This window comes from Peromyscus leucopus, chromosome 14 (assembly GCF_004664715.2).
Source record: "Peromyscus leucopus breed LL Stock chromosome 14, UCI_PerLeu_2.1, whole genome shotgun sequence".
NCBI lineage: Eukaryota > Metazoa > Chordata > Mammalia > Rodentia > Cricetidae > Peromyscus > Peromyscus leucopus.
In genome coordinates this window covers 72,842,975-72,869,213 of record NC_051075.1, presented here as the reverse complement: position 1 = coordinate 72,869,213, position 26,239 = coordinate 72,842,975, and the positions used below count along the sequence as shown (strand labels likewise).

Genomic DNA, 26,239 nt, shown 5'->3' with positions numbered 1-26,239 from the left:
AGCTCAACAAGGGCCTAACTGTAGCTGGGAAGGAAGTCTAGGAATTGTCAGTTTACTTTCTGTCTTGGCCACCAGTAAATACATCCCAGGATTTCTCCCCACCGTGTGTGTTATACAATCTGAAACATGCACTTCCGAGTCTGCCCTTCCTGGGGGATGCCCTGGGTTACACCGGACACAAAGGAAGAGGGGTTGCTTTAGGAGTTGCCTTTCACAACCTACTCCCCATGCTCATGGAGGAAGACACTGAGCTGTGCTAACAGGACAGTCCCACTGCTGGCACTCACAGCGAATCCTGCTCTAAGGCCCAGGACGGTTCCTATCCACCTCCCAGAGGTTCTTCTCCCAGCCTGACCACGCTGCCCAGCACTGGCCCAGCCTGACCACGCTGCCCAGCAGTGGCCTGTGTTCTTCCCCAGCCTCAAGCTCTCTGGGCCAGAATGACCCACAACATTGGAATGAGGGCATCCTGACAGTCAATAGTTAAACTTCTTTTTTGGAAAAGAACAGAATTTTCTTTGAATCTGAGACAAAATCTCTAATCCCACACCAGTAATTATAGTTTCTAAAGGTATTCTGATTATGGGCGGTTTTAGTGACTTAGCTGGAAAACCAGTTTTAAATTTAAATTTTTTCAGTTAGTTTCTGTTCAACTGTCGTTCAGTTCAGTCACAGCAAACCTTAATAAGACTTTTGTGAGCACCATCCCATCACTCAGCTGGGGCACGATGGCTGACTAATAATCTGGGTGATTCATAACTGTAATGTAGTGGTAGCTAGAGGGACTCACAAAGCCCAGCCCCTCTGAGTATACACAGGCAGTAATGGTTGCTAGGGTGGTGGTAAGGACCCCTGCTCCTCTAAGCAACTCCTCAACCAGGACAACCCTGTAGGAACCCTAATGAAACTCCCTGGGTAGTGACTAGCTAACCAGGTAAGTAAACAAATGAAAACATGGAAGTGAAGAGGGAGTAGGTGGGAAGAGGAAAGGCATACGTGGGAGTGTGGTGAACAAACACACGAGAACCACAACAAACCCTATCATCAACAATTAACCTACACTAATAAAATAAGCTAAAAAGACTGAACCAGGATGAAATGAAAAGCTTTGATATTGCAAAATAAATAAATAAATAAATAAAAAATTTCCATGGTATATTTTGAGGTTTTTATTTCTAGAATTTTAAAGAAAACAAAAAATGCTATAACTGTGAGGCTGTCTGTCCTGACAGCCATCTCAAAACCAACACCACCAAACAGCTCACTTCTGATGAGCTTGAGTCGGAAGACACATGGTAGACACTGAGGTAACTGCCAGGCTGTATTCAAGCAATGCTCTCTTACAAACGTCCTAACTTGACAATTCATTCTTAAGCTAAATATCGCTGCTTATATACCTCTGTGGTCTAGACTTAGCATTTCTTGCTGCAATTCAGAATGTTGCTGCCTCCTGGAATCTGAAGACTCAGAACCGACTGTCACCCAGGAGCCTCTGCTGCACAGGGCAGTTCAGATCAGTTCTGCTACACTCATGTCCCTTTAAAATACAACCATGTTCACAACACAGCACTGCTGGCAACAGATCCAATCATAAAACCAACATGTCAAATCTGATAGTTGAAAAATAAAATACATGAGTTTGGGGAAACCCTTCTGCCGTTTTATAACTAGGTGAGCGTGGGGAGCCTCAGTAGGGTTTTCCTGGAGACATCTGGTCCCTGACTGTTTGGTATTGTCCTAGCCCCTGGTACTTCACAACTAAATCCCCTCAGAATACCGGTCCCCACTGTCCAACAGGGACAAGCACACAAGCCATAAGGATCATGGCCACATCAACTAATTTTTAGTACACTTCTGAAATATTGGCATGGTTTTAAAATAGGAGAATATACATGGTTTTTAAGGCTTATCATTTCGTAAGGGGAAAAATTACTTGCAGCAAATAACCAAATTTTCTCAATTGGTAAAAATTATGCCTTGCATAAAAATAAAAGGATTAGAGGCCCCTGTTCTTCCTAGGCACCACCCGTCACCCTCTCTTTCTCTCACAGCCTGCACAATAACACACAGAAAGCTTTCAGAGTGTGTTCCCACACAATAGACCCCCAACTATTCAAAATGAGTTTAGGTGTATCAAGAAAATTACACACGGTTTTAAAATGGTCTAAATAGATATTAAAGGAAAGTTGCTCCCATTTTGCAAGGCACAGCATTCTAAAAGAGCACACGGTGAGAAAAGTCTCTTACCACATTGTAAACCATAAATTGTGTTTGAAAATAAAATTGTTAATGAAGAAACTGACATTTCTAAAGCTGCCGTTAAAGGCAGTCATTCTTGAAACACATTTATGACACAAAATACTAAAGCCCCAAACCACAAAATTCACGGAATTTATCATATTTCTCAAAATATTAAAAACTCAAAAGGCAGCAATATGCCCTCTCCATCAAGTGACTTAAACTGATAAATATAAATGTATACATTTACATGACCCTTGGCCTATTTTATTTTTTTCTTTCTTATTTTTCTTTTTCCATTTTTGCCCTCTCTAGAATCAATAACATTTACCAACCCCCTCAGGCAATACTTCTCCCTATGAATATTCTGACAGTAAAATAACTACCCTTGTACCTTGTACTCTGGGCGGGGGAATGGCGTACAACAAGAAAACAAAACAAAACAAAATGTAGGCAAATGTTGGCAGAGTGGTATACTCCTTTAATCCCAACTGTGGGAAGTGGGACAGAGACAAGTGGATCTCTGAGTTCAAGGTCACCCAAGGCTACTTAGAGTTACAGGCCTGCCAGGGATACATAGTAAGACCCTTTCAAAGAAGGAAAAAAAAAAAAAAAAAAAGCAAAGTAATTCTGAGTCTGCATAAATATAGAGAATCTGATTATTCTTAAAAAGTTATAGAGCCAGGCATGGTTGTACACGCCTTTAATCAGGAGGCAGAAGCAAGCGGATCTCTGAGTTCTAGGCCAGCCTGGTCTAGGGCTGTGACACAGAGAAACCCTGTCTTAAAAAGAAAAACAAAAAAAAAAAAAAAAAAAAAAAAAAAACACATGACAGCAAAGCAATCCGAGCAGTCCTTAAATCAGGAGTCCCACGTAAGCTCAGTGACACGTTCTCCAAAGACTGCCAGTTACAGTTACTACAATCTTATACCAAAACTGCCAGCACCAAGAAGGGTTCACAGTTAAATGCAGACTTTGGAGTCACACACTCTCAAATCGATGACCTCTGTGTTCATCAAGCAGCATGCAGGCTGCCAACGGCCCCCGGGCAGCTAAGAGAGCCCGTCTGACTAAAGCACACCGGGACCTGCCTGGACCGACTCCTGGTCTGGCCTACTACAACACAGGATTGCATCAACTGCAATGACAAGGCTGCTTTCCAGCTGGAGGGTGTGTTCAAAGGTAAGACAGAATGTCTTCATCAGAGCTACGTGGTTCATTCCCACTCACTGTCAGAGCTGCTGCAGCTCGCCTCTGGCTCAGACATGCTTCCATGTACTGCTCCTTGGGACTCCTCACTTCCTAGTAACAAAATGAACAAGACAGGGAAGGAGGCAGTAAAAACAAACAGTAGCAGATGGGAGACGGCAGCATTAGAAGAAAGTGAACTACTGCAGAGCGTTGGCCTCCCTCCGTAGTGAATGGACACACTCCTGTATCCCCCGGACTCTCTGAGTAAATGCAGATGAACCCAACCATGTTGGATCCGTATTATAGAGGAGAAAATGCTAATTAAAAATCAGGAAAAAGGTGGCTAACATCTACCAGAGCCATTGTCAAAATACGGTGCTGGCCTAGGTCAACGGGGCATTTATGCTACCGTAACATTTTTTTCCCAAAACAAGGCTATTCATCAAAAATTAAGAAATGCCCAAGGACCAACAAATAATAAACAAAATGCTGAGAAAGAAGAAAGAAATCTTCATAAAGCACTCGGTCCAGGAAAGCGCCATGGGGACACCAACACCCAGAAAGTCCAGGCTTAGCCGGCCTGTACACATGCTGCCTTTGCTGACACCCTTCGTAACTGTGGCTTTACAGGCGTGCCTTCAGCGCCGGCCTCTGGTGACTTCAAATCTTTGCTTTTGTATCAACTGCTGTAAACAGGGAAGCTGCCAAGCTTGACTCCCTCATCTCCTAACTGGCTGGGGTGAGCAGCAGAGAAGTGGACTGCAGTTTGAGCCCGCCATGAACTTTGTGGCTTGGTGTAAGGGGGTGGAAAGCTGTGGGCCTGACAGGCATTTCCGGTCTCTACCTCCCAAGTCCAGTGATGACTGCAGTGGAGAGTAAGCAACACAGTGTGTATGGAAAACACTCCAATACATACTATGCAATACAAATCCCACCCACAACATAGTTTATAATCAGATCGAAACATTATGACTCACATGGTTAGTCTGTCGTGTGGGAGGAAGTGCAACGTGGGGCTGTATTAAGAAAGGATTAAGCAAGGTTCCTCACTTACGAGTCTGTATGGCCTCCTCCACCTGGGTATCTGAGCACTCCATGTCTTCCACACTACACACCGTGCTTTCTTCCACTTCTTTCTTCCGCTTCTTACATATGAAAGAAAGTTAAAGAGAGAGAGATGTAGTCTGGTGCTCACATACACATATATACATAAATTAGCATATGTAAGCGTGAGAGTCTCAAAACATACAGAAGTACCTACGGAAGGAACAGGAGCACGAGGCCTCCAGCTCCAGTCCCTGGGTGGAGGGTCTTTTCTTCCACCTCCTCTACCTTCCCATGCTTTAGTCTACCACTAAGTCCCGCTTCATCAGGAAGAAACTCTTTCAGGACATGAAATGTTTACCACCTTGCTGCCGCCTTCTCAGGCCAGTGATACTCATTCCGTGTAACATGGACAGAGGGAGATGCAGAGGCTGCGAGCCTGAGAAACAGAAAGACACACACCTCACCTCACACCTGCAATCTAAATTTGGTGTCCAATTCTGTCCATGAACCAGTTTTTCTTTAGAATGCTTCTTAGCAAATATTTGAGTCCATAAACATTGCTGTGAGCGACCTTATTCACACAAAGTTCTCCCGACTGTCTGGAAGCCGTTCAAATTCTCCATCTTCCATGCTCTTGGCTGGGGCATCTGGAGAGTGTGCTTGTACTCCTTGGCCTTCCACTCTTCACAAACACTCTACAAGACTGAGCTAATCCAACTCTGAGCTGAGTCATTTAATGAGCTAACACTTCTCTATAGGTGTATTTATAGAGGGGTGTTGGCGATAAATATAAAACATATTTTTCATGTAGCCTTATCCTATGTTAGGTCCAAAGTTAAATGTGTAGCAGTCCGAATTCCAATTCAAAGCCTCTCTAAGCTCCCTGAAGTAATTCTGGATCATTTAGGAATGCATCTGACACGTCCCAGACTCCACACCATGATGCATCAGGACGTCCTCACTTACACTGTCTAGCAATTAAGTTCAACTTCATCTCTGAGTGTTCCTTGCTGCAGGCCATTTTGTGTCCGCTGCAGAAGATAATATTCACTGACAGCACAGCATTCTTTCTACTGGTAACCACAGGTTCTGTCCTCGATAGCAAAGCCGACCTGTGCAAGCTACCATGTTTCCTGCCCAGTGCTTAGAACCGCTGTAGGCAGGCCACCACCAACCCCACTGTTTTCAGGCATGTATAAGGTGGTTGTTCAAGGTCAGAACTCAGAGGAACCTAGTCTGTACCTGACGAAAAGGGCTCACACACACAGAAACAACACGATTAAACCTTAAGAAACTTGCCATGGCATCCACTTAAGAGATCTGTATAAGAAGGTATTGCTTCTCAAACACAGCCATGAGACTGGCTTCAACTTCACACAGCTGATGAGGGAAGGGGAGAATGCCTTACATCTTTCTTTTCCAAAGTGTTGCTTCATGATTACCATCTAAACCCTGCTGGGCTGAACAGATTGGCTCGATAATTACATACAATAACTGCAGTGGGCAGGTAACCCTCAGCTGGCACGGGCAGCTCCCCTGTGAGAGCTTCCATATGCAAGTGCACTGATGGAGTGCGTTAGGTACGTCTTTCCTGCCGGTTCACAGGCCTGATTAACGGCAGCCAAGACTCCAAGGTTAGTGTGTCAGCAGACTTGTGATGCATTAGGCAGGGATAAACACAGACACTTTTGTTCGTTCAGACCAAAATTAAGGAGGAATATTTCAGCACTGTTCTATATTCCATATAGGACAGAAAGCAGTTTCCAGATTTTAGAGGGTACTTTTCAAATGCTCATTATAAAGGGAGCTAGCCAGTATTTCCTACTGAAGAGCCTAGCATATTCATTCTGTTTTGAAGCTTACTTAATAAAAATGAGCTTTCTTAATCTCCATACAGGTGAATTACAAAGAATGAAAATCAGACAGCATTCAGCCAAGGAAAGGAACACCTGTGCACCAGGGAAAGTGGTGGGTCACATTCATCCTCACACCAGCCCGGGAGCTCCTACCTAACTTTTCTGACAGCACATGTCATCTAGGGAGACAGGGCCCATGGTCTAAAGATTATCAGTTAGCAAAATAAAATGAAGCCAGCCTAGCTTAACAGTGTGTAAGGACGGCACGTGGTTCATATGGCAACACACAAAATCCCAAACAGCAAGCTGCTGGCCTCTCTTCTGAGCATTTGTCAGCATTCTTAGGCTTTGGGTGTGCGGGTGTGGGTTCCCTTCGAAATGAAAAGCTTCCCAAGTGGCTGTGCCAATCTCTGATTCTGTAACAGTCTACACCATGTCTCACAGGTACCTTTATTTGCATTTATAAATGAAACCAAGATACTGTATGACACACAGGAGCAACTTACAAAATACACATGGGATACAGTTTGCTTTTAATTCAACATAGAAAAAGGTCTTGAAAAATAGGTTTGTTTCAAAGGACATCAGTATATATACTACACATATTTTTAAAGTGTTCAGATATGCTAGGTTAAAATTCAGTTAATTAGCTGCTTCTCACTTCCAATTTAGAAACAGGAAGACAAATCAGCTGGATGTATTGGACTGATAATTTACTAATAGTCTAAACACTGACTGGAGACCAAGAGAGCTATTTCAACAAAAAAGGCAACAAAAATCTTCAGAAGCAAAACCACAGACCAATTCTCTGCTCAAGTCAAGCCCTAGAAGTCCAAGTCCAAGAGCATCTGACAGCCTCTAGGAAACACCAGCCAGGCCCGTGGCCATCTCCAAAGAAACAAGTGATGCTCTCAAGGTGCCCTTCCCCTCGCTACAGACATTTTTATTTTAAAAACAAAGAACTTAACAGCCTAAAATTCCTAGTCACAGATCTCCAGGCACAAATATGTACAAACCAGCTCATCTCAGTCGTCCGAGCCCAGTGAAGTCTCCATGCAAATGCACACATTTCACAGACTGCTCTACTCTCCAGCAGGAAGCACACAGGCTATTAGTTACCAACAGTAACTGGGGAGAGCGATGTGAGGGGCAGCAAACATGTGTGCCATAGAAGCTGCAGCTTACAAGACTCAGCTAAGAAGTACTAGATGGAAAAAATGAAGATGGGGACATAAGAAAGCCAAAGAGAATGTGCTCCTTGTTTCTCAGCTCAGGGAGACAAGGAGACTAGAACCCAGAGTCCTTACTCCTACTGCGGTCCTCTGGCAGAAGCATGTCTCCTCCTTATGTGACTTGTGAGTATGGAGTGGCCATTGTTAACCACCGAGCACCTTTCCAAGGAGGAGGGACGCACAGGGCTGTGCTCTTGTCAGAGCTTTCGCATCTGTTTCCTTCCGCCTGCTCTCCCAGGGAAGGGGCTCAGTCTTGCCTGTTCCTAACCCTAGCTGAGCTTTAGTAAGCGCAGTACATGGATCTGCACATACTGCACATACCATGGCAGAGCAGTTCAGTCTTCCCTAGGTCTGCCAAATGCTGGACTATGTGAGTGGAAACAGTTAAGACCTATTTGAAGAAAACATCAGAAAGGATCGCCCATAATTAGAGGGAGAAATTAAAACATGGGCAGTAGACTAGGAAATGAACAAATGACACTTTTAAGAAAGACGGATGACTTGAAAACTCATCCAACACCATCAGAATGCAGTAAAATGCTTACTTTGGGGGGGGGGGACAGTGATGAAGACTGTGGCAAGAGCAAGGAACACTGTGAAGTCTCCCCAGAGCACCAGCCTCTACCCAAATGAAGACGGTGCCTACTGGGTGGCTGGCACAGTGACTAGCTTCTTCTGAACATTATAAAAACAACTAAAATAGATTAAAACAGCCTGACATGGTGGCACACAGCTTTGGTCCCAATACTCAAAGAGGGTAAAGCAGGCAGATCCCTCTGAGTAGGAGGCCAACCTACATGAGTTCCAGTCATTGAGGGCTATACGGTAAGACAGTCTCCCCATGGGGGGGGGGAGGGTGTGTTAAAGTAGAAAAGTACTGCAGCTTTTATGAAAGTATTAAACACACTCATGTTCAGTCTCTACACCTGTCTGCCTTTTCATAACCTGTGTATGAAAATCCTTTCCATATTCCACAAATGAATGCTCCATGTAATCCTATGTACATGGAACTTCATTCTATGAAGGATCCATTCTTAAGCAGGTATAACATAAACATGCCTTAACGGTCAACTCCCAATTTTCTAGTTATTTGTCTAAATTTAGATATTTGTCTAAATTTAATTTTCCTAACAATTTGAATCTGATCTGGGGAAGAAAATACAATTCAAGTAATTTTGCTAACTATTAACAAGTCTGGGGAGAAGAATTTATTAAAAACACAGTGTTCGTTCCTAGTTCACATAGCACCTGAAGGGTACACCAGAAATCACCAACAACCATTTAACTGTGCAGCAACCACTGATGCATGGATCTGTGCTGTACATCACAGAGCAGGCATCCTGTTTACCATCTACCTGTTCACTGTGGAGCACATCTATGTCCCCTTTGGTTCACCCCTTGAGGACCCAGAGAAAGAGCTGTTTATAAGCCTCTTGATATTCATTTTTTTTTTTTTTTTTTTTTTTTTGAGCCCTCTGCAGCAAGGGCTCTCCTGACTAACTTCAGCACAAGCAACCCTGAGAGTCACTTCAACTAAAGGTGTTTCTGGGGTCAATGGCCTGAGCTCTAGAACTGATGCCCGTATTCTCCACCATGCTGGAGTTAATGTGATATTCTGTCACTCACGCTCTCCTCCGAGGGCCCCATCACTGTGCCATTAATGTCAAAAACTCAGGATGTTTTAAAGACAATTCACGGGGAAAGGCAAAAATAGGCAGCTAGTTATGCCTTAATTATAATATTTTGTGACTAAAATCACTAGGAGATTTTTTAAGTGCCTTGAGCTTCTCTGAGGAAAACTACACTACAGCTTTGTAAGGCTGGCTGCATGATCCTAGGCAACTTAGTCTGCTTTTCTCAGAGTCCCCTACACACACACACACACACACACACACACACACACACACACACACACACACAGAGACACTTTAGTCATCATTGCGGGGTTGGTGGATATGGATATGCAATGTGCAGACAGAGAACAACTCTGTGGAACTGCGGAACTGGTGCTCCCCTCTCCTTCCACAGTTTATGGACTCTGGAGATCAAGCCTGGGTCATTGGACCTGCAAGGCCAGGAGGGAAGGGACCTTCACCTCAGAGCTGCCAGTCTTAAGTTGTAACACAGTGTCTCACACGAATGCTCCAATGTCCACACGAAGGTAGGTGGAAGGTAGTTCTGGAGTAGCCAATGAAAGCCTGCAGCTTGAAGGGTTACTTATTAGCAGTGTCAGGTCCTCTGCAGACTCTCAAGGAAGAGGATACCCCTAAGGCAGATGTGATCCATGGTCACACTATAGCTGTCCATCTCCATGATGAGCAGTAAAAACCAAACCCTTTCACATGGAGGTAGGAACCACCTCAGGCCTTGTGTGGACAAATTCCTAACACTTTAAATTACTACTAAAAACAAAACCGCCTGATGTTTTCTGAAATCACAAAACCTCTACTCATTAAACACACCAAGAGCAAACAGCAAACACAAGAGCCAGGAGTCCTCTGCTTATGTCAACCTATCACCCATATCAATCAACAGCTTCAAAGGAAAATACACCCAAACTCAAGAATGTGCTGTACCTGTTTCTAAAACACATTATAGGACCTCACTTTGTAGTCTTTATTTCATACTAATTACCCTCCTGTCTTTGTTGTAAATATATTTTTAACAAGCCAGGGCCATTAAAAATCTACCACACATACGTTCATCAAGTAAAATCTAAGCAGACTTCATTATCTAATACCCTAAAACTGAACTGAATTTCAAGGCTGTACCTCAGTTCTAAAGATGGTGGCAAGACATTCAAATGAAAATATCGGTTTTCTTGAATCAAGAAACCAGAAAAGTTAAACCATAGGTAAAATAGCACTAATACTTGTGAGGGTCACAATCAACCAGGAGCCACAGACCCAACCCAGGCCTGAACCAGGTACCATCATACCAAGTGCTGCCTGAGGTCTCTATTTCTGGGCACAGGAGGAAAGGCAACAGCTTCACATCATCCTTTATGACTGGGGCAGGCAGGACTCAACCAAGTGTCACCTGTGACCCAACCAAGAGCCCTGGCACTGGGAGATGGTCATCACTATGGTGAGAGAATACAGGGTGGGGAGGTGGAAGAGGGAGAGGCGGAATGGTTCGTGGGCTGGGAAGAGGTGGATCTGGAGAGGTGAGGGTGTGAGGAACGGGCTGACATGAATGGTCAGCTCGTCACAAGAGTCCAGATGTCTGGGCCTGGGCTATGACCAAGGGCCAGGTCTTGACCCAGGGCCTGTGCTGATGTCTGTTGTTCCTGTAGTCACTGGGGGCCATACAGGGACCTGTGGTCTGGGCCACCACCTGGGGCCATGCTGGTGTCCAAGGGCAGTACTGCCACAGGGGCCATGCCAGGCTGGGTGGCCTGCACAGTCACATGGGGCCATAGTGACAATCTGGCCCAGGCTGCTGCCAAGGACTATGTCTGGGTCTGTGGTCTTACCTTGGCCGGGGTCTGTGTTGATGCCCTGGTCCATAATGTCACCAAGGCCCATGGTGTGGATGCTCACTCAGGGTCTAGACCACAACCTGTGACCATATTGGTGACCCAGGGCTGTGCTGCTGCTGATGCCACACTGATTTGGGTGGCCAGTGCTGTCAACTGGGGCCATAGTATCACCCAGATCAGGGCTGAGGGCTATGTCTAAGCCCGTGGCCTCCCCTATCCAGGGTCTGCGTTGATGTCTGTGCCTCCTGACACCATCTAAGACCATGCCAATGCTGAAGGTCTAGACTGCCACCTGGGGCTATGCTGGTGTCCAAGGCCATGCTGCTGTGGGAGCTATGCAGGTATGGATGTCCTAAGCTGCCAGCTGGGACCATGGTGACATCCAGGCCCAGGCTGTTGCCTAGAACCATGCCTAGGTCTGTGGTCCTACCACAGCCAAGACTGATATCCATGGCCCATAGGTCTGGGCCGCAACCTGTGCCCATGAAGGAATCTAAGGGCCATGTTGCCACCAGGAACATCCTGATCTAAGGGGCCTGCACTGTCATCCGGGACCAGGTGTCATCCAGGCCAGGGCTGCTGCAGAGGGACCCATGTCTGGGTCCATGACCCTATAGAGCCAGGGTCTGAATTGATATGTGGGGCTCCTGTTTCACTGAGGGCCATTCGGATGACCAGGGTCTGGTCAGCAACCTTGGACCATGTCGTGTCCGAGGACCATGCTGCACCCAGGGCCATGCTTATCTGGGTGTCCAGTGATGCCACCTGGAGCCATGGAGACGTCTGGGCCTGGGCTGCTGCCCAGGACCATGTCTGAGTCCATGGCCCTGTGAAGGCTGGGGTCTGGGGCAATGTCTGTGTGGCTCTAGTTGCCACCAAGGGCTCTGTAGATGCCCGGGATCTGACTAACCACCAGGGACCATGTTGATGCCCAGGAGCCATGCTGCTGTCAGGGCTGTGATGATCTGAGGGGCCTGTCCTGCCACCGGGGTCTTGGAGGTGTCTGGGCCCAACCTGCTGCAGCTGGGGTCTGCGGTGATGTCCATGGCCTGTATTAGCACAGGGGTCATTAGAAGCTGTGTTGAGATGGTTCCACCCTTCACTGGCCCTGGGATGGCTGGCACTGCCCCTCACTGGATACTGCAGCAGATGAGCTGGCCCTACTCCAGAGGAGAGAGCTCGCCCCTGCACTTGAGAAAGATAGCCCCACACCTCAACATAGGTGTGTACCTCACCTGGGAAGCACACTAGAGCTGATCTTGTGGTTGGGGACAAAGACACAAGTGAGCCAACCCTGAGGGCATGAGACAGGTGAGCTGATCCCGTCCCACCTCATCTGCCATGTAGTGGCATGGGTGAGGGAAAGCAGCCCTCCCTCCTCCACCCCTTGCTACCTATGGCAGGAGAGAGAGCTGGCCCTGGGTGAGAGAATTAGCCCTGCCCTACACCATCAACAGCATACAAGAGAGCTGGTCCTGCACCCCACCTGGGGACCACACTAGAGCTAAGCCTGTTGTCGGAGTCAGGTGAGCCATCCCTGACAGCGTGAGAGAAGAGCTGACCCCACCCCACCCCTTGTATGCACCCAACAGCAATCAGGAAAGAGCCCTGTACCTTGCCTGAGCAAAACAGTAGAGCTGGCCCTGATGATATGAATGAGAAGGACCTGGACCTGAGAGCAGGAGAACTGGCCCTGCACCTTACTGTAGGCTTCATTGGGTGAGCTAGCCTAGGCAGTGCTGGAGAGCTAGCTCATCTGGGTAGTAATGATGACGGCAAGCTAGCAAGCTGACCTAGCCAGCTACCACCCAGGCCCAGAACCAGGGCTATGAATTGTTCCACCCCAACATCCACTTCATCTACGAACTGTTGGGGCATGTGACGAGGACACACCTACAGATCCAAAGCAGCACGATCTCCTTGACACCGGACAACAGGACATCCAAGAGGAGCCCCAGGGAGAGCCCACTATCGGTGGTGCCGCAGAAACCAGAGCAAGACCAACCAACACTTCAAGTAAAGATGAACAGACTAAAGGGTAAACTGTGTGTCTCAATAGGCCACACTACAGCTTCCACAACATCATGATGATGACGACGACGACGACGACGACGACGACAACGATTCTTTTGGTTTGGTTTGGTTTTCTTGTTTTTCTTTTAAATTTGGTTTTGGGCCGGGCGGTGGTGGCGCACGCCTTTAATCCCAGCACTCGGGAGGCAGAGCCAGACGGATCTCTGTGAGTTTGAGGCCAGCCTGGGCTACAAAGTGAGTTCCAGGAAAGGCGCAAAGCTACACAGAGAAACCCTGTCTCGAAAAACCAAAAAAAAAAAAAAAAAAAAAAAGGTTTTGTTTTGTTCTTTTTTGGGGGGGGTTGTAAGGGCAGAGGGCAGATGCGAGGGAACAGGGAGGTAAGTATGATCAGAATGTATGATATGAAATCCACAAAGAATCAATGAAAGTAAAAACAAAAAGCAAACACTAGCACTCCACCTCGTATCCACTGCTTGAATGTGTTGGCCACACCTCTGAGCACTCATGCTTCTCTTTTATCACCTTGTGCAAGAAAGAATGCAATATTATTACCACAGAAAATTTGTTTTTAAATTCATCCCTTATTAAAAATGCAATGGTATGCATGCTTGGCATTCTCTAAAACTTGATCATGATTAGAGAAAACTCAATCACCTGACCTTAGGGACATCTTATAAGATGCCTGTTGTTGCTTCAAGAGATCAATTCTTTCAAGAGCTCAAGGCACTGATACTGTACCAAATAGTCTCCTGTATCTCACAGCCAGATGCACATGTACACAAAGACCAAATCAAAACAGGGCAGGTAGGCACCATTGCCATACATAAAAACTGGTTGTGGAGCTGAAAAATCTACTTAAATGCCCACTATCAGATATGCCTATCTACAAAGAGGCTATTGTCTAAATAGGTCTTAGAATTCACATTTGATTTGTGGCTGTTCTCAACTGCATTTGCGTGACGGAAGCATCCAAAAAGCCTTTGAGCATTCCTGAGGCCTGGATCCTATCCCCATAGTTTAGCACTGGTTTAACTGATGTGAGTGGTATAGTCCAGGAGTGCAAAGAGTCAGAGCTTCCAGGTGATCAACATGCAGACCAGGACAGTCTTACAAAACCTGCAGGAACGGCCTGAAGTATCTGTATGAAAGGGACCTCCAGACTAGACAGAGGAAATGGAGAAGCAAGGAGTCCTGACACCAGAAATTCCCATATGACCACCAATCTCTCTCATTCTCTCATATCACCAGCAGTAGACACTGTAAGAAAAACATTCAACAGGTAAATGGGCAACTGGGGTGATGAACAAAATCTAAGGAAAGTTACAGAACCAAAAAAGAAGGATACTAAGCCCAAACAGCACACAGAGTGTCTATGCTCAGAGCCATTAAAAAACAGCAATTCCTATCCATAAAGAGCCCTAAGAGGCTGTCCCACAGTAAAACAGTCATGGATGGGGGAGGCTCCTGGGGCCTTACCCATCCCTGCTGATCTATTGGCTGCCAACAAATTCTGGGAGAAGAGCAGTCACTGTCCTCAGCTGTACTCCAACTGTGACCCCACCAGGCTCCAACAAGAGCTCCAGAACCTATGGTCACACAGACTGCCCTAGTTAAACTCAGTGGGTCACAAAGTAGATGACAGGAATATGAGAGAGGTTTATCTGAAGGAAGGAAGAAGACAGGACAGGTGGGGTGGGAGGTCAGCATGCATTCTGTACATGTTCAAGTGTTAAAGAACAAATTTAATTAATGAAAAAGGATAAAGAGACAAAAAGAAAATCACTAAGTCCCCTAAACCATGACTGAAAAGTCGAATAAATAAGATGAGTGAGCTGGAAGTGCACAGATCAGTTTCATGAATAGAGAAAATGTACAAGAGTTAGATGTACAGAAAAGCTAGATTCCCACTCTCCCAGATATCAGCAAAGATCTTGGGGGGGGGGAATACCTGCATGCTTACAAAGATTCATTTCTCAAGTTCCAAGATGAGTATTATATCTTTACACAAGGGTTCACCAAGTACCAAGCATCCATGAGGTTTAAACTAACACACACACACACACACACACACACACACACACACACACACACACACAGAGTTCTGTGGTGAAAAGCAGGAAGATGGAGTAGAATGAAAAAGCAAGGGGCCTCAAATGTAGGGGAAAAACAGAAATCTAGCAACAAACAGAATTAACCAAACTGGAAGCTGAGGGCTAACACAGCAGTGTCTTTGGCCAAATTGCTCTTTCAGTGGAACAAATAGCACCATTTTTGGAAATTGTGTATTCATAAAGTTTACCATTTATAACTCTCTTCAATCTCTCAAAAAAAGAAAGAAACAAACAAAACAAAACCTTACTTGAGCACATACTCTAAAAAAATGAATCCAAGAGAAAGGACAAAGTAGCAATAAAAAATAGTAACAGAAATACAGAACTCAAGAACTCCACAGCACCAAGGACACAGGGCACACAGAGAACCAACAGGAGACATGGGCTAGAGGAGGGCGACATTCCTCTTATGGGGGAATGGATACAGATTCTAATTAAGTCTAAACATCCACACACAAACAAGTTAAAATGTGTTAGAAAATAAGAGTGGGGATATTTAGGAGACAAGAATTCACAGCTTCTTCCTGACTAAAACCTGAAGAAGTGAGCCCCAAACAACCATTTAGAACCAGTGTGCATCAAGCAGGATGGCACAAGGCAGCACTTCCCACAGAGCCGCTGAGAGCAGTGACCAAGAGAACCAAGGCACATCCAGGAGGTGAGGTGTGGTCCTAGTCACCGCTGACCCACACTGGGGAACACCTTTCTACAACAGTCACCAGTAATCCCAACCAGAAAGTGCAGCCAGGTTGTGATGGCTCTCAAAGGCAGAGGCACTCGAGACAGAGGCAGGCAGATCTCCAAGTTCGAGGCCAGCCTGGTCTACAGAGCTAGTCCAGGACAGGCTCCAAAGCTACAAAAAAACCCTGTCTCAGAAAAAAAAGAAAGAAAGAAAGTGCTGGCCAGGTGGGGAAGATGGGGGTGGAATGGGGAGCTGTGCATTTAAAACCCCTTTGAAAAGGAGACACACCATCTATGGTGGCCCACCAGAGCAAGTCCTGACGGCAGGCAGAAGAATCAAAATCATTCATTCCTTATGACTCACCAGAACAGATGTCAAACGAGAACATAAGAGACACACAGAGCAAAAGCCAGAGACCAGGAGTCTAGTTTTCATGGTAGATTTACCAAGACCCAAGCAAGGACTCAAGGAAGGAGGAAGAGGAGGTCACAGGCCTGATGGCCACAGAGTCTCCAAGAGGTAAAGTGTTAACACTACTGAGTTCAAATCCCAAACTATGAGGAAAAGAAAAACAGCTTTGTAAGATGTAAAAGTCAGATTCACAGACACAATAATCCAGCAAATCCAGGCAGAGCGTTTTCCACTCAATATAAATGCAAAGAGAAAAGTCACACCAGTAAGTTAAACACCAAAGACAAAAGGAAAAAATAAAAGAGGTTGAAGAGATGGTTCAGTGGTTAAGAACACATACAAACATTTATAAATCTATTTGAAGCCTAAAAGGAGATTTTAAAAGCTGATGGAAAGTTTTTACAATTTTATTTTTATTAGTTTTGTTCACACACACACACACACACACACACACACACACACACACACACACACGTGCCTACAGAGGCTGGAGGCCCTGCATGCTCCTGGAGCTGGAGTTATGGACATTTATGAGCTGTCAAGCGTAAGTTCTGGGAGACAAACCTGGGGCCTCTGCTCAAGCAGGTGCTCTTAACCACTAAGTCATCTCTCTAACCCCACTGAAACTGTTTTTAAAAGCAAAAGCAATTGGTTATGGTAGTGCATGCTTGTAATCTCTGGATGTAGGGGGCTGAGGCAGGAAGAGCCAGAGTTGGAACCCAACCTGGGCTATATAAGAAGAATGAAATCAAAAGAGGGAAATGGAAGAGAGAGAAAGGAAAAAGAAACTGTCCAGCTAGACAAAGAGAACAATCACCATCACAGTATTTACGTATTAGAAAAAGCAAAATCCAGAAGACAACTGAATGGCACGAAGGGAAGGTTTGGGATTATTACAGACAACAAAAGACACAAAGAAATAATTAAACCACTGAAAAAAATTATAAATGGAAGATGTGTATGGTCTCTACAACAGAAAACCACAAAGGGTACGACGAGGGGAACCAGTGGGCTAACTGGCTTGAGGGTAAAGGCACTTAACCACCAAACCTGATAAATCTGTGTCCAATTCCCAGAACATGATAGAAACAGTGAACAAAACTGCCCCACAAACTGCCCTCTTAACCTGCGCAGGGTGTGCACACATGTACACACACTTATCCATTTATGCACTCACTCTCTCTCCGTGTGTGTGTGTGTGTGTGTGTGTGTGTGTGTGTGTGTGTGTTGACACAACTGAGGCAGGGTGAAAGAACACCTAAGGGAAGCTCCATTCATGGAAGAGAATGCTGTAAAGACAGCCATTCTTCCAAAACTGACCCAGCACATCCATGCAATCTCAATCAAAACCTCACAATTATTCTGTGGAAATAATCTAACTCTAACACTTACATTCAAGTGAAAAGGGCCCCAATCAGCAGTCAGTTCTAAAGAGTGATGTTAAAGAACCCTCACTATCAGATGTAATCGTGAAGCCAGCATTAGCAAGAGAACTAGGCAGGCACTCACTGGACAGCAGGCGTCCAGAACAGACAAGCCATGGTGACCTGAGAGCCACTGCAACACTGTGGGGACCCAAGTCTTTTCAGTAAGTGCAGATCAATGTGCAGTCCACTAGGGGAGACACCTTCTGCAATTATAACACTCGATAGGCTGAGGCATGGGACTCCAAGATTAAAGCCAACCTGGACTGCAGAGTGAGCTCAGGCCAGTCGGAGCAGTGAGTGAAAGCCTCTATGGACAATCAACAGTGACGAGGGGCCTGGGGATGAGACAGCTCAGCAGGAGTATATACATAATGAACATGAAACCCTAGGTCCATTCTCCAGGGAAGGGTGACAGGGGTCGGGTGACAAAGCAAACAAACTCCCTGGTCTGCTCCACTTCACTTTACAAAGCACAAGGTGACGACAATCGAGCCAAACTAAGAACTTACTTCAATTGTCTAACTACCAAGCAGCTTCATCATCTTGCCACAGGCCAATCTTAGTGTTTCATAATTTCCTTTTACTACAAAGAATAGCCATGTGTCATTGAGTACAGGAAAGTCCCCAAGCAGATGAAACAAAGTTCCCAACAGTTCAATATTCAGATGTCCTCTTTCCTGCCTTCAGTGAAGCTTTCAACATGAAAGTTATGCAACAGGAAGTCTCCAGCCTTAAGAACCATGTGGACACAAGAAAACTGTAAGGTCAGTTACTCTCTGCAGCTAATTAACCCACTCAGCCGTGTAGTGGGCTGCCTAAGACACCAAGCTTCCTCCACCAAGGAGGTTTAAACCACAGGAATCTGCAAAGGAAGAAGGTGCTGCACAGGTACCCCCTCATTGCAGGTGCTCACTTTTCTTTTCTTTTTTTTTTTTTTTTTTTTTTTTTTTTGGTTTTTCGAGACAGGGTTTCTCTGTGTAGCTTTGCGCCTTTCCTGGGACTCACTTGGTAGCCCAGGCTGGCCTCAAACTCACCGAGATCCGCCTGGCTCTGCCTCCCGAGTGCTGGGATTAAAGGCGTGCGCCACCACCGCCCGGCTCAAGTGCTCACTTTTCAATCAGCAAAATTGAGAGAAAACCACTGTCGAAGCTAGCTTTAAACACTACTGCAAAGAACTCCGTGAGCAGAAAGACGCATGCAGTGTAGGGCACTATCGGGTCTCCACTTAAGCCTCATTTCCAACCTGGACCTGGCATTGAAGACAAATACAGACACAAAGAAGAGCAGATGCAGCTAAGGCAGACCTTGTGAAAGGTTCTACAGAAAAACTATCCAAAGAACAGTGCTATCCAAAAAAAGTAAATCCATCATCCACCTTTAAAACATCCACCTTCTCTGTCGGTTAAAGATGAAGAAGAAATTCTCCATGGGTAGCTTCTGGCTTTCAAGGGGAAAATTTGGTTTTCATACTTTTTCTCACGGTTTGGATACGAGAGCCCAAGAAATCTAGTGGACTTTACAGTTACCAGCTAAACTAAGTATTTACTTCAGTTATGTGACTACAAAGAGCTTCACAATCGTAGAGCTGTAAGAGTGTGTCAGCATGTGTCTTTCTGCTCACAGATTTCTTTGCATTAGTATTTGGAGCTAGCTTCCACAGTAGTTTTCTCTAGACTTTGCTAATTGAAAAGTGAGCATCTGCACTAGGGGTGCACTGAGCAACCTCCCTGCTTCCTTTGCAGATTCCCACGGTTTGGACCTACTTGGAGGAGGAAGCACAATTTGGCTAGCGAGAAACATTGTTCTAAACCATTTCTCTCTCTCCAATGCTCATTAAATTTCAGACACTGAAGCTGGGCATGGTGACTCATGCCTTTAATTCCAGCACTTGGGAGGCAGAGGCAGGAAGATTTCTGAGTTCAAGGCCAGCCTGGTCTACACAGTGATTTCCAGGACAACCAGGATTACACAGAGAAACCTTGTCTCAAAAAGCCAAAAAAAAGTGTTTAATAAACTTCAGACATTAAAACAGCAAGTTCCTCAACAGTTATCAAGCGTAGCTACTAGATAACTAACAATGCATAACTATAAAATCTAACCCTAGAGGCATCCACAGCTCCTTACACATGTACAGTACGTCCACCGAACTAGCCACTACTTCTTCACATTTCTCTGCTAACCACTGAGGTCCTTAAATGCAGAGAAACCTAACATTCCTTTAAAGATCCTGTGCATGTATGGAGACATGCCAAGCCAAGCCATATGCCAACTTTCAAACAGAAAAATTTTCACCATATCCATAAAAAAAAGAAAAACTGAGGCAAGACTAAAGGTGACTCAGCAGAAAAGACCGCCTACATTCAAACTCCAGTGCCCCATCCACACCTGATCTCCATCACAAGTGAGGTTCAGTGCCCCATCCACACCTGATCTCCGATCACAGGCGAGGTCCTTTCAGACATGCAGACCTGCTCCTGGACGTGAGAACTCCAAAGACCCCTGCTCCTAGTCCTCTCCATGCTCTATTGTCAGTCTGCCCTCCACATGCAATAAATCCTTAACCACCAACCACCCATACTTTCTTGCTGAGCTAAGACTTCACCTGCCTACAGTGCCTGTTAAGTTGAATCAAAAGAAGCCTAAAGGGTCATTCCACACCCAGATTCACCTTTGAGGCTGGTTTTGTCTTCACACCTCCGTTCTCCACAGCACTAAAATCCAGTTTGCCATCATCTTTACTTCCTATAGCTTTTAGTCCTTGTGAAAGAATGTCACGTAAATTTTGATAAAGAGGTTTTTCAGTGTAGTCCAGTAATTTCACAGTTTCCATGTACTTAGCAATTTCACCTAAAACAATAACACAATCATTTTATTACTTTTAGTCACAAACACAATATGTCTATCTCATTCCTAAGAAAACAGTCCATGGTCAATGTAAAATTACAATACAAGTACGGGCAACATATTAAAATAGAAACCTTGTTCTCAATCAGAGCTCGATGCAATGTATGCTTTTATTATGCAAAAAGTATCAGGTAAGTAAAACAACATACTTTGAGATACAATGTAACCGACATTTCTGCAACCATAAGAGACAATAGAGAACATATTCAAACACACATAAAATGTAAATATAAAAGGAATTCAGAAAGTAGTTTGTCCTGAGCTGCAGTGACCCTAGAAGCCATCAGTCCTGCAACAGAAAGCTGCAAGCTATGAGGTGAGAAAGAGAACCCAGAGAGCAGATTCAAGAAGCAGCGAGACAGGTCCAGAGAGGCCAAGGCCTCCTGGCCACTGAGGCAGTGCCCTGCATGAGAAGAAACCTCCCCTGGCAGACTCGGGCCCTCACAAAGGGCGTCCACTGCTTCTTTATCCTCAGGTCCTTGATTACGCAACCATCAGCACAAACCCCTACTCCTGACCAAGCCCAAAACTCTTCCCATGAATCTCCCTGGTCTGTCACTGGGAATTCTACCCTCGAAGCTCAAGTCAACATCTCTTCAGTCTCTCCTCTATTCCACATTAACACATGATGCTCTTTCCCACAGCAGTATCCAGGCACAGATGCACATATAACCACTAGTTTAACTATTTAAGTGCCACTGTATACCAGGCTCTAGTCTGGAGAGCTGAGATACAGCAGGGTCTCAAATCTCCACTAACTTAACCAGAAAAAAAGGAATCCGAAACCCCCAAGGCAGTATGATCAAAACACACTGTATGAAGACATGAAGCATCCAAAAATTAATAAAAAGGTATTTTTAAAAACTTCTGAAACAAACATCAGTGTGTCTGGCAAAACAAGAGGAAAGAGAGTGGACTCCACCATCACCACTGTCTATACAGAACAGAACAGCCAAGTTGGCTTTAGCTGGTGTCGAAAGGTAGAGAGTAGGTCACAGGGCATCAGAGTGTCTTCAGGAGCAAAGCACGGCTGTGCTTGCACCAAGGTCTAGGACAAAGTGCTCTTGGTATGCAAACTTGTAACCCTAGCTTTCAGGATGCTGAGGCAGAAGGGGCCCAAGTTCAAGGCCAGCCAGAGCTACACAGAGAAACCAAGTAGTGGCACAAAGGGATGGAAGCGGAGGGAACGGAAACAACAAAATTCCTGCAGAGTCTGCAAAGCTGCTAAAACTAATAGGTAGACAGAGCATGGTATAGAACACGGGGTAAAAGTACATAAAAATCTGCCCTATTTTTATATACTGTTAAAACCTGGAAATCAAATGTTCAAACCGGAATACTTAACATAGAAGAAAAAGGCAGCAGTTACCCAATGTGACTGTGATGACAGCAAGATTTCTGCAGAGACCAAAATACAACCGGAATTTCAGGAGGGATTTAATCAAGAGCTGCTGCCCCCGTGGGGCGGAAGAGGCGGGGTTACAAAGCCAGTGGTTCTCCAGTCACACTAGAACCACTGCAACCTCAACGCCCAGCAGACATGAGGGACCGTGTGTGTGGAACTGCAGTGATGCTAAAACTTCAACACAGGTGCGGGCAGAACCAAGTCAAGGGCTGGAGAGATGGCTCAGCAGTTAAGAGCACTGGCTGCTCTTCCAAGAATGTGGGTTCCATTCCCAACACCCACATGGTGACTCACAACCACCTCTAACTCCAGTTCTAGGAGATCTGATGCCCTCCACTGGCCTCTGCAGGCACTAGGCATGCATGTGGTATTTAGACAGGGGAAAAACTCAAACACACACTTTTTTTTTCTTTTCTTTTTTTCAAGACAGGGTTTCTCTTTGTATCCCTGGCTGTCCTGGAACTCACTCTGTAGACCAGGCTGGCCTCGAACTCAGAGATCCGCCTGCCCCTGCCTCCCAAGTGCTGGGATTAAAAGTGTGTGCCACTACACCCCGCTGAAAAAATTCTTTAATTAAAAAAAAAAGTCAGGTTTAAAAAAAACACTTGAGTACTCAAACCACCAGATACTGCCAGCCAGCAAGATCTAAGAAAAAGTTGCAATGTCAGAGACAGTACGGATCAGGAAGAGACAAAAAGAACAATTTGAAGAATAGAGTCCACAGAGTTCTGACAAAGAAAACACCAAAAGATAAAGGAAGTCTTGAAGATGGGCTGCTAGGTCACCTGAATGTGACACATATAGTCAAACTGAACTGCAGGCAGTCTGGATGGGAAATCAGCCATGTGCAACAGACAAGGTCTAGAAATGCAGTAAAACACATAAATAATGGAATGTAGATGTATCGGAGCACCACAGACATACACACATCAGAAGTCTTAGTGCACTCAGCCCAGGACTGGGGACAGAAATGGATGATAACAGAAGAGCACACTGCTGGGGACTCCCCAATCCTACCCTCAGGAGTCCTCCCTCAACCAGGAACTAGAGGCAGGCCGTTAGAGGCAGGCCGTGGCTCTAGAAGAGTGGTTCTCAACCTGTGGGTCATGACCCCTGGGGAGTGTCAAACAACCCTTTCATAGGGATCACCACCTAAGACCACCCTGCATATCAGCTATTTATATTACAATTCATTTCAGTAGCAAAATTAGAGTTATGGAGTAGCAATGAAAATAACTTTATAGTTGAGGGTCATCACAACATAAGGAACTGTATCAACGGGTCACAGCATCAGGAAGGGTGAGAACCACTGTTCTAGAAAATAAGGTCATTGGCATCCTTTCTATTTCAAGCTGTAGACTCTTGATCAAAGTAAACACAATGACCTCATGATGATCAAAAGGGAGGGACACAATTCTCACACCCTCTAGCACAGTCTCCCACCCTCCACACAGCTACTTCTTCACCTCCCCTACAAATGCTACAGTGCCCCCTCCACAAGGCTGTCCTTGGCCACCCTGCTCCAAATGGAAACCCTTCCCTGTTCTCTGTGCCACCTCTACATTCCCAATACCACTTCCTGTTTTCTTCTTCTCCAGAGGACTACCAACACAGTGTGCTAACAAAAATCGCGGTTATGTACTCATCTGCAGCGTCCAGCGTTGAGGGCCAGCATCCTAGGGCGGGGTAGGATGCAGCCGGCACCAACAGCAGTCTCTGGCACCTAGTACAACCCCCAGAAACACCGGCTAAGAAAACAAACGGTGTCTCTCTGCTGAAGGCAAAGGGCAACTGTGTGAGGCCCCAAAGCTCACCGACCAGCTCACTGTGCAGAAACTGCTTCTAGGAAATGCGCAGGCTCACAAGTTGTGGGCGTTTTCTTCCCAGAAAAACAAAAGCTCTATGAAGATCTATGGAGGCCTTCCCTACCTGGCTTGTTTTTCTCAGGAAAGCACTTCTCCATCAAAGCTGCGACATTGTCCCTGTATCTGTGGAGGAAAGAAGGAGTCCTTGGTTACAAGTACAGTTGCCAAGCTCAGCTCCTAAGAGGATGGACAGCAGGCAGGGCGTCTAAGGAAAACAGCCAACTTCAACGAGCCTCGCTGTCTAGCCCTCGTCTCTACCTTAGACATCACTGAGCGGGTGCGGTGACTGTGACAAGCCTACAACAGCGACACTCGGGAGGCTGAGGCAGGAGGGCTGCTGGGGGGGGGGAGCACTGCCTACAAAAATCAAATAAGCCGGGCAGCGGTGGCGCACGCCTTTAATCCCAGCACTCGGGAGGCAGAGGCAGGCGGATCTCTGTGAGTTCAAGGCCAGCCTGGGCTACCAAGTGAGTTCCAGGAAAGGTGCCAAAGCTACACAGAGAAACCCTGTCTCAAAAAACAAAAACAAAAATCTAGAAAACAAAAACGCCATAGATCCTGTCAAGAAATTCTGACTAAAATCCTTTGCCCTATTACCAACCAACCCAAAATAATGTAAGTTGTCTCTTACCTAATTTTAGAATCTCTAACATAGTTAGGATCTTTCAAGTTATCCTCCCAAGGAAGACAGCCACTGAGCCACTGGATCATGCAATAACCAAGTATTTCCAGATCGCCACGTCGTGATGGGGCTACAAACACAAGAGAAGATCAAGTACAGTACAACAGCCGTCCAGAAAGAGAGCAGTCCACTCAGGTCTGCCTGTGGCAGGAACATCTGTCTGCATGTAATGAAAGCACTGAACACCGGGCTATATAAAAGAAATCTTTATCTCCAACTAAGAAATCATTAAAACCCAAACTGAGAAACCTTAGGGTTTTTCCTAGACCACTACTGGTCTAGGAAATAAAACACCTCCCATTCACTGTTATCTTTGGGAGACTTGAAGATACTAAAATGTTGACACTCTCAACACTGTCAGGTCCACCACAGCAAAGAGCGCAGAGAATGGACCAAGCTAGCTTACACAAAACATAAGCTACTAGCCATGAAGAAAGCAGGACGCTATGAAGGTGTGTTCTATAAGAACCAGGACATAGAAAACAAAGCTGCACAGAGGTGAGCTGTGGGAACCCAAAAGTCCAATTATCCCATGCACAAGGGTCTTACTCAACTGTAGGAGCCAAAGAGTTGCCCCTTTCTCACCCTACTCTGCTTCTTCCAGTATTCTTAATCAGTTTACTTATTTACTTAGCATAATTAAGGGCAGAAATTCAAGACGGAAACATCAGCACAGGCCACCATGGACACACCAGGCCCCTGTAGACACAACAGGACATACCCACGCCATTGTGCGCATCGATGCTGGTGAACTCTAGTGTGCCATCGTGGCATCTTTTGGGATCTTCTTTATACTCTTTATGAACTCCATCTGGGCAGTACCGATAAGCAAGTCCATAGTCTACCAAGTACACCTAGAAATTTCCAAACACCAAATTAAAGACAAAAACCAATCCACATATATTACTCAAAAGTACAGAAATAAAATACAATCACTTGGGGGTAGATTCATCTACAAGGCAAACAGCAGCTCTCCAAACAAGTCAAATTTAAAATGAACACTGTAGTGAAGTGAGTACTGAACCACCACCACCCCTCCTCTGGAATGCTGGGAACTCCACCTAAAGCTTCATAAATGCTAACCATGAGCTCTGCCACGGAGCTGTATCTCTGAGTAATTCTTACTTTTAAGAAATCTTATTTTGTTTGCATTATTGAGTCTAACTCAGGACCTTCCTCTACCACTGAGCTATCCAACCCTCTCACCCAAGAATTTTTACTTTTAATAAATGTTAAATGACCATGAAGCTACAGTCCTTTCAATACTATTTCACCTTGCATACTTTCTTAGAAAAGTATGTGCTAAACTTCTAACTAATCATGTCTCCATGGGCAAGGCTTACAGATGTCAAGTTTTTCTTACAGAATCTAGAACAATCACACCGAATAAACTTTCAAGACTCTTTCCACAAAGGAAAGCAGGATGAACAGTGTTAGCACAAAATACAACAGTTGTCTTCTACTCCTGATTCTTTACTTGTAGGCCTAGTTACTTCATAAAAATGGCCCAGAGGCTATAACAATACGCAAAACTCTTAGAGGAGGCCTTTACCTACATCTTAAATACAAAGAGTCGAGCCTTCCAGATTAAACTGATTTGGAATCCCAATAGCGGAATTCCGTCTATTGCTCTGACTAGCATACAACATAACACATGTGGCTTCCATTCGGAC

The 26,239-nt window shown here is 45.3% G+C and overlaps 1 protein-coding gene across 6 annotated transcripts in view; it reads right to left on the bottom strand.

Annotated features, from left to right (window-relative positions):
• Vrk1 (VRK serine/threonine kinase 1) overlaps nucleotides 1-26,239 on the bottom strand; it is a 78,650-nt gene that overhangs the window by 527 nt on the left and 51,884 nt on the right. For 4 of the 6 annotated variants that reach the window (XM_037210826.1, XM_037210822.1, XM_037210824.1 and 1 more), the window contains exons 8-13: nucleotides 25,288-25,420; nucleotides 24,516-24,636; nucleotides 23,949-24,007; nucleotides 20,379-20,557; nucleotides 13,539-13,601; nucleotides 4,484-4,574 (exon numbers count right to left, since the gene is read on the bottom strand). In XM_037210826.1, the coding sequence (XP_037066721.1) occupies nucleotides 4,484-4,574; nucleotides 13,539-13,601; nucleotides 20,379-20,557; nucleotides 23,949-24,007; nucleotides 24,516-24,636; nucleotides 25,288-25,420 (646 nt within the window). The remainder of the gene's footprint in view (nucleotides 1-4,483; nucleotides 4,575-13,538; nucleotides 13,602-20,378; nucleotides 20,558-23,948; nucleotides 24,008-24,515; nucleotides 24,637-25,287; nucleotides 25,421-26,239) is intronic. The other 2 variants (XM_037210825.1, XM_028882085.2) reach the window with 2 other exon arrangements.